The sequence below is a fragment of the Centropristis striata genome, chromosome 9, assembly GCF_030273125.1.
Source record: "Centropristis striata isolate RG_2023a ecotype Rhode Island chromosome 9, C.striata_1.0, whole genome shotgun sequence".
In the NCBI taxonomy this organism is placed as follows: Eukaryota; Metazoa; Chordata; class Actinopteri; order Perciformes; family Serranidae; genus Centropristis; species Centropristis striata.
The window spans coordinates 621,082-633,507 of NC_081525.1; the positions used below are offsets into that span (position 1 = coordinate 621,082).

Below are 12,426 nucleotides of genomic sequence, written 5' to 3' on the forward strand. Positions count from 1 at the left end.
GTGTATCAGTTGTAAATCTATTTTAAAGTGATACATTTAAGAACAGAATTTGAGAAGAATTTGATTAATGTAAAAACTGAAAGATGATTTAAGCCAAAGTACTAAATCAATAAAAGCACAGATTGGGAACATGAGAATAAAATGTTCAGTCTCTCTGAATTTTGAGTAAAAATGTAATTGAAGAAAATATTTCTCAGTTTAACTTCAGCTTCTTTCATTTCAACGTTTTTCTATCATACCATATGATATATATCCATTTTACCAAATAAATACATCAAATACATTTTCTTTTGCATTAATATCTGTTTTTTTCATCCAAACCTTAACATTTTAAAGTATCCCATCTTTCCTGTTTGAAAGTGTTCTTACCTGTGTTGTTGGTCTCTGATGCTGAGGAGGAAGAGAACAGAAAACATGTTATGTATCAGCAGAAAGGGGAGGGACACACCTGTAGTCACCTGATTTCACAGAAACAGTTTGTGATTTCACAGAAACAGTTTGTGATTTCACAGAAACAGAAAAACGAACACAACAAACCTCCAACTGTAACAGAGACAAACAGCTGAGTCACTTCGACAGCAATGACTTACTGAAAAACATGTAGTCTTAATGACTCTGTGTCTAATCAGATGGTAACATTAGATGGTAAATAATGGAAAGCACTTTAACTTCCTTGTTAAAAGATGCTTTCTAAAAATTTGCTGTCAAATGATCTCAGAGGAACCATTAATAAAACAAAAAGTGAAGTGACCGTCAGTTTCCAGGTTTACGTTAAACTACAATAGTCATCAGGCTGCTCGCTGTTGCTGTGTAGAAGAAAACGGTCAGAAGAGGGAAAAATGAATCCAGAATGAATGAACATGAAACTGAGCCCAGAAAGTGATAATACAGTTTTTCTCAATTGCTAAAACACAGAATTCATTAAAATCAGAATTCTAAGCACAAAACTCTTTTCTCACACTACATTCACAAAACCTCTGATTCTTTTAGCAAAACCATCCCATCACCTCAAAATAGTTTGACCTGTTCTCAAAACCAAACAATGTTGTCACATCTTGAACTAATTGGTCAAAATAGAAAAACTGCTGAGCAGTCATTACACACTACACCAAAACATTGAAAACTCAGTGTTGAAGGCATGTAGCTCATGGAGAAATGTTTATTGGTCACATTTAAGTATACCACATGCATTTTGCATCTCAAAAGTAAATAAAATAAAATAAAAGAAGATTGCACAACTCAGTGGATTCAGCATTTACTCTGCATTAAAACATAGCTACTGTGAAAATAATCAGCCTGAAACTGACAAACACAAATGAAAGTGTACAGCCTACAATGTACTGTAAAAGGTAAAACAAAAACAAACAAAAAAAAACAGGTCTTTGTCCTGCCTCCCTCATGGTCATGCCATGCACCAGTACATAGTACATGGTCAATGATGGTAGCCCAAAATTTCCACTCTTTGTCTCTCCCTCCTCTTGTCCTCTGTGTCTTTGATCCATTGTTGTCATGAGCTTGCAGGACCAACCTGCTGCACTCTGAACTGGCTTATATTGGATGTCATGTTGTCTTGACATGAAGAGAAACAAGTGTGATCAATTTTGAATCGTTGTGTTCACTGGATGACCGTTGTGTTTCATTTGTGTTCATGTTTTGTCACTTGTTGTTTCCATTATGCATCACAGTGACAACTGTGTCTTATTGCAGGAGAATTGTATTTAGAGTTTTGCAAAAGGAATGACTGAGATCTACAAATAGTGTTTTACTAGATGAAGATAGTTTATGGTTTTGTCAAAAGGATGTTTGATTCGGGGAGTTTAGACAACTGAGCAACTGATTCACACAACAGGAATAATTAGTGTTTTAGCAATTGAGAAAAACTGTAAACCATGAGACGACTTCTCTTTGACTTATTACCTCCGAAAAAAAATCTCTAAGACAATCTGATGTTAATGTGTAAATAATGGTCCCACTTAGAAGAAAATAGATTATAAAGAAACTTTTGGTTTGGGGCGTGGTGACATTTGAAAATGTCTTGTTCTGTGTTCGGTCGGACTAAAAGCTGTTCAGTTCCTCCGCTGAGTAACGTACATTTAGTGTTAGCATTGTTTATTTTTAGATTCTCCCGTCCTCTAACTGACCACTTCCTGTGACTTATGCCCCTATATATACACACAACCCTGTGCAATTAGTGTCCATATTGTTCAAAATAATAAAGCAAGATAAATATTTATTACCAAATTAAATGACATGCCAACAATAAACATAAAATAGGTTCTAATCAGACTGTAAAGTTTAGCTTCAACTCAACTTTAGTTAGTAACACCGGAACCGGAACACACTACACAATGTGAGTCTGTGATTGGCTGTTTGTCAGTGAAATGCACCCTGGGAGTTGTAGGTTAAATGACATGGCAATATATTTTTTTTTTTACTATGGTATAAATTTTTAAATGAAAAAAATCGGATTGTATGATTTTTCTTTACATGATATATTTGAAACATTTACAGGGTTTCCCATTAATTACCTAGACTCTGGCGGTCCACTTCAAACATCCCATTTCTATCGAAAATACTAGAACGTTCTGTTGCTGCTCAACTCCAGCACTACCTCCACTCCAACCAGCTCTACGAAACATTCCAATCTGGCTTCCGTACTCACCACAGCACTGAAACCACTCTACTTAAAGTCACCAACGACCTCCTACTCGCCTCTGACTCCGGCTCCCTCAACATTCTCCTCCTCCTCGACCTCAGCGCTGATTTTGACACCATCAACCACTCCATCCTCCTCAGTCGTCTGCAATCATGTATTGGCATCACTGGCTCAGCACTCTCCTGGTTTAAATCCTTCCTCTCCAACAGATTTCACTACATCTCCATAAATAACTGCAAATTCCATATCATCCCAGTCACACATGGTGTCCCCCAAGGCTCGGTGCTTGGTCCCCTCCCATTCATCCTGTACATGCTACCCCTCGGTCACATCATACGCCACCGTGGACTACAATTTCATTGCTACGCAGATGATACCCAACTCTAACTCGGTGCTAAGCTCCGAGCACTAATGTTATACTGTGGATTATACTACTATTATATATCAAAACGTGTGGTTTGATCGGGATCGGTGTGCTATTACTTTTCTCTACGGAATATGAATTTTTCATGACGTAAGTCGCGAAAAACTGCCTAAAATTTTGCATTGAAATGAATGGTACGCTGAAAAAAATGAGCAGAAAAGAACAATAATTGGAGATTTTCAAACGTCTACTTCTCCGGCATAATTTTACCAAGAGACTCCATTTAAACTTTAAACAGTAGACACAAGTCTTGTGTATCGGTGTATTAATCCACGTTTCGGTCATATAGTTTTTAATCAATCCCTGTTCAATGACCATGATCATTTTTGGAGAAATTCTGAGATTATAATGGGTGTGTATTGCACGGAATGTTCGTGTCACAGTGTGTGACATCATCACCAGAGTGTAGAGGGAGAGAAAAAACTGTCAAAAAATAAATTTGAAAACTGCGCTCCAGGCCGCAAATTCCACTCTACAGAAAAAATGTATACATAGAAACGTAGGAAAATTAGTCTTCTCCCTCACAATCCTCTGGTAAAGCTGTCAGAGTTATAGTTTGGGCGTACGACGCACAGATGATCCACCAACACCACCAACAGCCTCATTGGCTCCCATATTAAAAACGCAGGAAGATTTCTGTAGAAAAGCATATTTAAGAGTTTTTCAGATCGCTCTAACAAAACTATTTCTTCATTTTTCTTCACTTAAACATATGTAGACGTTCAGGAAGAACTCAGGACGCTCAAAGTGAAGTCGGATCAATGATAGGTATTATGGTTTTGCCAAAAATGCTTTCTGTTCGAGGCCAGAAATTTCACTCTGTCCACCTTTTGCTGCTTTCACTGTGCCAGAAGATTCCACAGCTGTTAATTCTGTTGATTGCTCTGCTCTGATTGGTCGACACCAACGCTTTGATGCTTTGATGTGATTACAGTTACAGTTACAGTCACAGATACACGCACACACACACACACACACACACACACTCACACACACACTCTGTCTCTATATTTAGATTCTGATGTTAAAGCAGTAACAGTGGTTGATCAGAGGACGTTCTTTCTCCAGTGGAGCCTGATGATTGTTCACTGGAGGCTGAAACAGACTGGTGGTCTCCTCTAAACCTTCCAGTCCAGAACCTGATCTGATCTGAGCTCCTCCTCTTGCTCCTCCTCCTGCTCCTCCTCCTCTCCAGCGCTCCTCCCTGAGAGCTCCGTCTCCTCTTCTTTGTGTAAATATCACGTCGTCCCTGTGGGCAGCTGATGTGAGCTGAGCGTGGAGGAGGATGGAGGAGTGGAGGAGGATGGAGGAGTAGAGGAGGATGGAGGGATGGAGGTGGTAAACATTAACAGGGATTCTTCGGGGTCAGCTCTGATTTTATTAGACAGCAGGAGAGGGGGTCAGGGTGGTAGAGGGTCTCTTCTTTGTTCAGGAACTTACTGAGAGCTGAGACCACTACAGCTCCTCCTCCTGCTGCTCCTCCTGCAGCTCCTCTTCCTGCTCCTCCTGCTCCTCCTCTAACTCCTCCATGTGTCCCCACAGGGCTGTGAAGTTCTAATATCACACAACAACAGAGAATCAGAGACAGAACATTTAATTCTGCTGAATAATCACATAAAAACTGTTTCATAATGTCTCCTGCATGTGTTGTTCTATAGTACGCCCCTGTGTGTGTGTGTGTGTGTGTGTGTGTGTGTGTTGAATGGATAAAGACGTCCACTTGGGACATAAAACAACAATAGTGATCCTTTAAAGAGCTCATGTTACATAAGTAGCTGCAACAATGAGCATCGAACACACACACACACACACACACACACACACACTTACAGCTACCTGGTTATGTTTAGAGGGGAAAAATCATGGTTTGGGTTTAAATAAGTTTGTTTATTATGCAAGTTAAGTACATATCTGAAGTATCCAATGTGAATAATAGAATAGAATAGAATCATTAATCTTAAATTATGCCTACGCACATTAAATTATTTAGTGTAACTACTAAAAACAATGCAGTAAATCACCACACAATCACTTCCACATAACAATAAAATACATACAGCTACTAAAACTAAAAACTTAAAACATCAGCAAGCCAGATATCATCATCATCATCATCATCATCATCAACAGGGAATAAGTGATGTTTAGTTTCAGGACACTAACATCAGTCTGCTGTCTGTGTGAGTATATAATAATAAAGTCTTTACATCAGACACCTGATAGTCTGCTGGTCTCTGGGGGTCTCTGGAGGTCTCTGCTGGTCTCTGGGGGTCTCTGAGGGTCTCTGCTGGTCTCTGAGGGTCTCTGGGGGTCTCTGGGGGTCTCTGAGGGTCTCTGGAGGTCTCTGCTGGTCTCTGAGGGTCTCTGGGGGGATCAGGTGAAGGCTGACTCAGCGTGGGAATGATCTGATATTTACCTGCAGCAGTCGGAGCCTCAGTCACTGGATGATCCTCTGGGGAGCATGAATGTTGATACCAAATGTCAATCCTCCAACTGTTGTTGAGTTATTACCAACAAGATCTGCTACTAAAGACACGTTCATTTTCTGGACTTTTATGACGCTGATTTTTGTAATTTTTATATATTTCTTAGTTCATTTTGTCCTGTTTTGGGAATTTTGGGGGGTAATTTTGTGTCTTTTTTCGTAATTTTAGGTCCTTTTTTTTGGTTATTTTGTGTCTTTTCTTGTAATTTTATGTTTTTTTTATTTATTTATTTAGTGTCTTTTTAAAATCATTTTATGTCTCTTGTTAAATTTTACATCTTTTCGTAATTATTTTGTGTCCTTTTTTGGTTATTTTTGTCTTTTTCTGACATTTTACGTCTTTTTTTGTTATTTTGTGTCTTTTTTGGTAATTTTTGTCTTTTTCTGACATTTTACGTCTTTTTTTGTTATTTTGAGTCTTTTGTAATTTTACGTTTTTTTTAAGTTATTTTGTTGTTTTTTTTTGGTTATTTTTGTCTTTTTCTGACATTTTATGTCTATTTTTGTTATTTTGTGTCTTTTTTTGGTCATTTTTGTCTTTTTCTGACATTTTACGTCTTTGTGTGTGTGTGTGTGTGTGTGTGTGTGTGTGTGTGTGTGTGTGTGTGTGTGTGTGTGTGTCTCCTGGGTCCAGATCAGATGAAGGTCTGATTCAATGTGGATCCTCAAAGGGACGACGAGAGAAACAGAGTCTGTTAGCAGGAGGATCCTGGTCCATGTCCCCAGAGGGACATCCTGACACCTCGCTGTGTGTGTGTGTGTGTGTGTGTGTGTGTGTGTGTGTGTGTGTGTGTGTGTGTGTGTGTGTGTCAGCCTCCCATTCTTCTTCATTCTCTGGATGTAAACTGGGCTAAATGGATCCTTCAGATACAGTGACAGAGACTCAGAGGAGTCACATGTTGAGCAGCTCTCTATAAATAAATATAGTGTTTATTATGGAGAGGCACCAGGAGGTTCATGTCTCCTCACATACTGAGACACAGACGCTTTCTCCTTTTCACGTTTATATTCAACTCACTCACAGTCTAACTGGAACATCTGGATCCTTTCACCTTTACAAAAATTTTGCAAATGTCTTGACCCTCAAGGTCACACACACACACACACACACCCACACACACACACACACACACACACACACACACACTCAGAGAGATAATCAGTATGTAGTGCAGCAGAGTCATTAACATGAATAGATTGCAAGAATAAACAATTTGAATTTGATTGTGAGAAGAGAGAGAGAGGAGCCCCAGGGTGTGTGTGTGTGTGTGTGTCTGTGTGTGTGTGTGCGAGTGTGTGTGTGTGTGTGTGTGTGTCTCTCTGTGTGTGTGTGTGTGTGTGTGTGTGTGTGTGTGTGTGCTCACTGACTGTAAAATTGCGACCTCCCTCTGAATCAGGTCTTAACCAAACACGTCTAATGGTTTCACATCACATCTGATTGTTGTGTTTCTGAGTGTGTGTGTGTGTGTGAGCTGACAGATGGAGCTTTTGTGTGCATGTGTGTGTGTGTGTGTGTGTGTTTAGTGCAGACCGGAGGGATTACCTGTAGGAGGATATGAGGATCCTTTGTGCTGAAACTATCAGAATCAGTTCTCAGCACAAAGCTTCGTCTCGTCCAGCAGCTGGAACAAAGAAGCTGGCTTCCTGTCAGCGCTGCAGCTGTGTGTTGGTCCTCCGGGGGGCGCTGCAGGACCCTGATCAGCTCAGCACAAAGAGAGCAGAGGACCTATAGAGGCTATATGCTGCAGAGGGAGAACAAAAGAAAGAAACTCTTCCTCTCTCTTTGCCTTTGCTGCACATTAAACTCGTCCTCGGAGAGTCGAGGCGTCTTTAAAGTTTACGATGATTGTCAGACAAAAAGAAAAACCTCGTCCCTGAGCAGGAAGCTGCACAATAACCACAACAACATCAATCCTCCGTCTGTGACTCCATGAGCGACTCCAGTGAAAAGAAATCCACTTTTTTATTTTTCTATTTGCATTTTGTTTGAGCCGAGATAAAGAAAAGGATGAATCCGTAGGGGTCTATGAGAAGAGGAGAATGACTTCACATCAGAGTTACCTTGGACATATAAAATAATAATAATCATATTCATGTTCTATAAGTGGAGCGATCTAAAGCTGAGAGGAACAAAGAGCTGCTGCATGTTGATGAAGTTATTATAGAAAATATGAACTTAGAATGAAGGACATCTTCAGTGTGTGTTTAAATGGAAAAGGACTCGATTAAATCAGAACATTTATGAAACATCACAAGCGTTTTGAATGTGTTTGTCACGTCGCTCTGGAACATGTGAAGTGTTTCCTGCAGAGATTCATATTCGTATTAATTTCCGTTTATTTCGGTCATTAAAAGAGAAGAAGCAAACCAGAAAAAAACATTGATCAAAGTAAACAATAAGTAAACAGTGAAAGAAAATGAATAATAGACATTTGGAGCGAAAAGGCTGAAGCAGCTTATTACACCTGTTACAACTTTAAAAATTAAAAATGTACAATCTGTTATTTATTAATAAAAGAAACAATCAAACACAAAAGAGAGAAAAGAAAGAAGCTGCTTGATTTTTCTTTTTCTAGACACATTTTCTGCTCAGGTCAGAATGTTTCTGTCCTGAACTCACCTGCACGACCGCGCAGAGCAACATAATATAGATTAAAATATCAATAAAATATGGTTTCATTGAGCTGTTTGTGGAACAGAGAGGTGAAGGCCAGGCTGGTTTATATAGCAGCTTTCAACAACAGGACAACTCAAAGTGCTTTACACAAAACATTAAAAGCATTTAAAACATTTAAAAGAGAAAAATATAAAATGACATTCAAATATAAACATTTAAGACTAAAAACAAGCAGATAAAATATTTAGTAAAAACATATAGAAGTACATTCAAATATAACATTTTTAAAATTGAAAGCAAGCTGATAAAATATCTAATCATACCGCTAAACGAGAGCAGTCCCTGAATATATTCTGTGTGTGTGTGTGTGTGTGTTTCTGTGTGTGTGTGTGTGTGTGCGTGTGTGTGTGTGTTATGAATCCAACAGATCATCTCTTTGTTCTGCTGTCACACACGTCAGATAACAAATCTGCATCAATGCAAACTGCTGTTAACGCATGTACAGATATGTAGCGCACTGTGTGTGTGTGTGTGTGTGTGTGAATAAAATATTCATATAAAGCATCAGTTGTTTCCGGTGATTTCACTGGAGCTGTTAAATATCTGTGCGATCTCAGAGACACATCAGAGAGAGTGCGCGCACACACACACACACACACACACACACACACACACACACTGCTGCTGTGTGTGTGTGTGTGTGTGTGTGTGTGTGTGTGTGTGTTTGTGTGTGTGTGGTTTCTCTGGAGAAGTTTCTTCCTGTAGATTTCCTCTGTAACACTTTTATTATCTGGTTCTTTATTTCTTTATAGAAACTTTGTAGCTCTGCGTTTTCTACTTTTTGTCTGAAACAAATCACTCAAATTATTATTATTATATATATATTAGGGCCGGGACTCGATTAAAGAAAAAAAAATCTAATTTATTAGAGGCTTTGTAATTAATTAATCGAAATTAATCGCATTTTAATCGCATATAAATATTTGACCTGAGAACAGTGAGAAGTCATTTTTTTCACATGGATTTTTAGTATACCATTGAATAATGACTGAATACATAAGCTTAAGCAACAAAAATATTGATTATTTTTGTTCAAGTCCAGCAGACCAGTGCAATTTTTGCCATTAAGTGCAGCAATAGCATATTTATAAATATAGTACATTTCATAAATCCAGGTGGCCTATAGGTAGGTAGACCTTCTGTAAACTAGAATACTTTGGTTTCTGAAGTAAAACACAATCCACGCTAGCTAGCACACTAGCCGCTAGCTGCTATATGTTTAGCATTGAGGTGATACTTGAGGCTGGATGTGCTGCTATGGTGATATGTGAATTCCTTGTTGCATAGCAACACACTAATTATTATTATTGTTTTATGTTTATGTTTGATATTTGAATAAGCAGTTCACTAACGGGGACCACACCAACAGATGTATGAATTTGGAATTGTTTATTGTGAAGTGAAGATGGGCTCTCTCTGACTGAGGGTAGAGGGATTGGATGGGATGCAAGATGTAGGGGATGAGGATGGAGGGGAAGGTGGGGAAGGTATGATGGGACTGATGGGGTAAAGGATGGGGAGAGGGGTCGTGGGGATGAGGGGGTAGGGAGAGAGGGATGAAGGGGTTTGTTGCAGATCTGAGAGTGGTGCTCTGAGGGTTAGGTGCTTTGGGAACTTGGGGGAATGGAGCCGCCTCTGGCGAGCCTCGGCCCGGGAATAGCCCCCAAAAGGTGCCTCAAGCCGAAAGGCGCATATGGGCGTTTCTGATGTCGGACTGGTATTGGGGGTGCAATAGAAATCCGTTGAAAACATGTAGTATAAGAAATTAATGCATGATCTGGTAACAGGAAGTACTCATTAGACAAGTCAGCTTAGCATATCCGAAGCGGATGCTCTGGTTGATACGATAACATCAGAATAGGAATCTGACCTCCCAAGTGTGCTCTGATATCAAAAGTGGAACATAACAGGAAATAACAGGACATTGAACTTTAGTTACACAAATAATAACGCACAAACCTGTGAAGTAAAAAAGACAACACAGGGTGTGGTCTCCTCAGAGTTGTTCTGATCTTTGGATTTGTCTGTCACCTTTGGCATCTCTATCTGTTTTTGATACCTACAATAAATCCCGCACAAAGCTGTAATACGAATCTACCTGGTCGTCAAGTGTTTTTCTTTCAAGATTTTCTACGAAATAAGTGGCAAACCAGCAAGGACATATACAAGTAAGTACATGTAATTTAGGTGGCTCAGACGCTAAAAGAATGCCCCGAATAGTGCTCAGGGGAAATTCCGGACCTGATTAGGACATCACGGAGGTGGCGGTGGAACCAGAATTGAGTAGCTACTTCGCCTGTTTCTGAAATGAACAGGGGTTCTTGAGGTGAGGCGTGCATGGTGTCATAACCCGGCTCCTAGGCTATGACAAATATGGAATAGGACACAAAAGATGTCTAGAAATTAATAAATTTACTAAATTAACTTAAACAACTGAGGTTATAAGTACAAATGTGAAGTGTGTAAGTCAGTAACATCAGTTATGTAAATGTGGATGTGTGAGCAATATGAAGTGTAAATGTGAAAACAAAGCAGAAACCAAACAAAGAGAATGTGCTGTTGGCGGGGGTGCAGCCCAGAGAGAGCAAGCAGCGTCGAAACTGGGTTTTTATCCTTTTAGGAGCCTGAACCAGGTGCTCCAAATCCGCAATCTGCTGATGGTACCTTCAAGGACACATAGGAGGAACAATAACTGGTCAACCACATCAGCACATCAACATTAGACGGGGACCATCTCAATGGAAAGTCTTTGATTTATGTAGTTGATGATGGGTTCGTAAGGGTTTAGGTATGAGTCGAGTTGGAACAGATATACTGGTTGAGGGGGACCGGATTGGTTAGTCTTGCTGCATCTGAGGTGGTAGATGATGGTGTCTGAAGAATTTATGGAAATGTCAGATAAGGTTGCGTGTATTGAAGGACGGAAATTGAGGCTAGATGTCGTGAACTCTGAGCAGCGCAAGAAGCCGAAGCAGGCTTTCTGTCTGACTGGTGGAATGGGATGTTGCGATCCGTGAGGGCTTCCTTTAGACCTGCTACGGTCCAGAGAGATATGTCGGAGGACGGGAGGCGGTCGGAGTGATGGTGATGGCGTGCTGGATGAGGACGGCGGTCATGGCTGCTGGCGTGGGAATGGGTGGATCTTGAGCGGGATGGAGGTGAGCGCGAGTGTAGCGGCTTAATACTCTTTCTGCGTTGTGTTAGTTATGGAGACCAGGACATCTAGTTGGCATCCAGCCATTTATTCTGAAACTGATGACATAAAACAAGTGCATCCCTCGTTACCCCACAAGGTCTGAATGCCCGACAATAAACACAATAATACTAAAATCATACATAACATACAAAAATCAAACCTGATGACATAAAACAAGTGCATCCCTCTGAAAAATATAAAATTAAAAGACACGTTAAGTTTCTACTAAAATAAAGTGAAATTAAATTAATATATTAAAGAAAAAAGACGGAGCTCATAGCCCGTAACCTTACCGTTACCCCACAAGGTCTGAATGCAGCTGCCCCCGGGGTGCACGACACTAAACCCCAGGGGTGCTGCGTTCAATACCTGTGGTTTTTTTAAAGATGGCAAGTGGAATCACTAATACCTGATTAACTATGTTACACGAGGGAGAGGTGGCATCTCTCCGACGTCGCAGGCGGGATCTTCCCCTGGATCTTCCCCTGGATCTTCCCCTGGATTCTTTGGGAGGCGAAAGCCGCGGGCGCTGGAGAATGTGGACCCTTGGCCGCGGGCGGTGATGCTTATAAGATCTTATGAAGGGTGATGGAGAGGACTCTTCATCTTCAGGAGTCGGCGGTATCACGTCGAACTGCTCGTTGTCTGAAGGATGGATGAGAATCTCCTGCTCCATGATGGGGGTAAGTGTTGTTGTGGTGCGGTATTCGTCTGACGAGTAGTATGACGGAAATTGCGGAAATGATCAAAAAAAGATGTAAAATTACAAAAAAGACACAAAATGACCAAAAAAATTATGTTAAATTACAAAATTATATGTAAAATTAACCAAAATGACACAAAAAACCCAAGATGATCAAAAAAATATGTAAAATGACAAAAAAAAAAAAGTTAAATTACAAAAAAATATGTAAAATTAACCAAATATGACACACAAAATTGGTAGTGCTAAAGTCGTGGTCCCTGTTCCTGAAATTAGTTATAAAAC

The 12,426-nt window shown here is 40.0% G+C and overlaps 1 protein-coding gene across 1 annotated transcript; it reads right to left on the minus strand.

Moving 5' to 3' along the window:
- Positions 1–5,283: 5,283 nt before the first annotated feature.
- On the minus strand, positions 5,284–12,114 carry LOC131977741 (uncharacterized). The gene is made up of 4 exons (XM_059341167.1): positions 11,865–12,114; positions 11,282–11,384; positions 9,664–9,956; positions 5,284–5,444 (listed from the first exon to the last, which is right to left on the minus strand). The coding sequence occupies exons 1-4, from the start codon at positions 12,112–12,114 to the stop codon at positions 5,284–5,286; spliced, it is 807 nt and encodes a 268-aa protein (XP_059197150.1).
- Between the last annotated feature and the right edge of the window lie 312 nt (positions 12,115–12,426).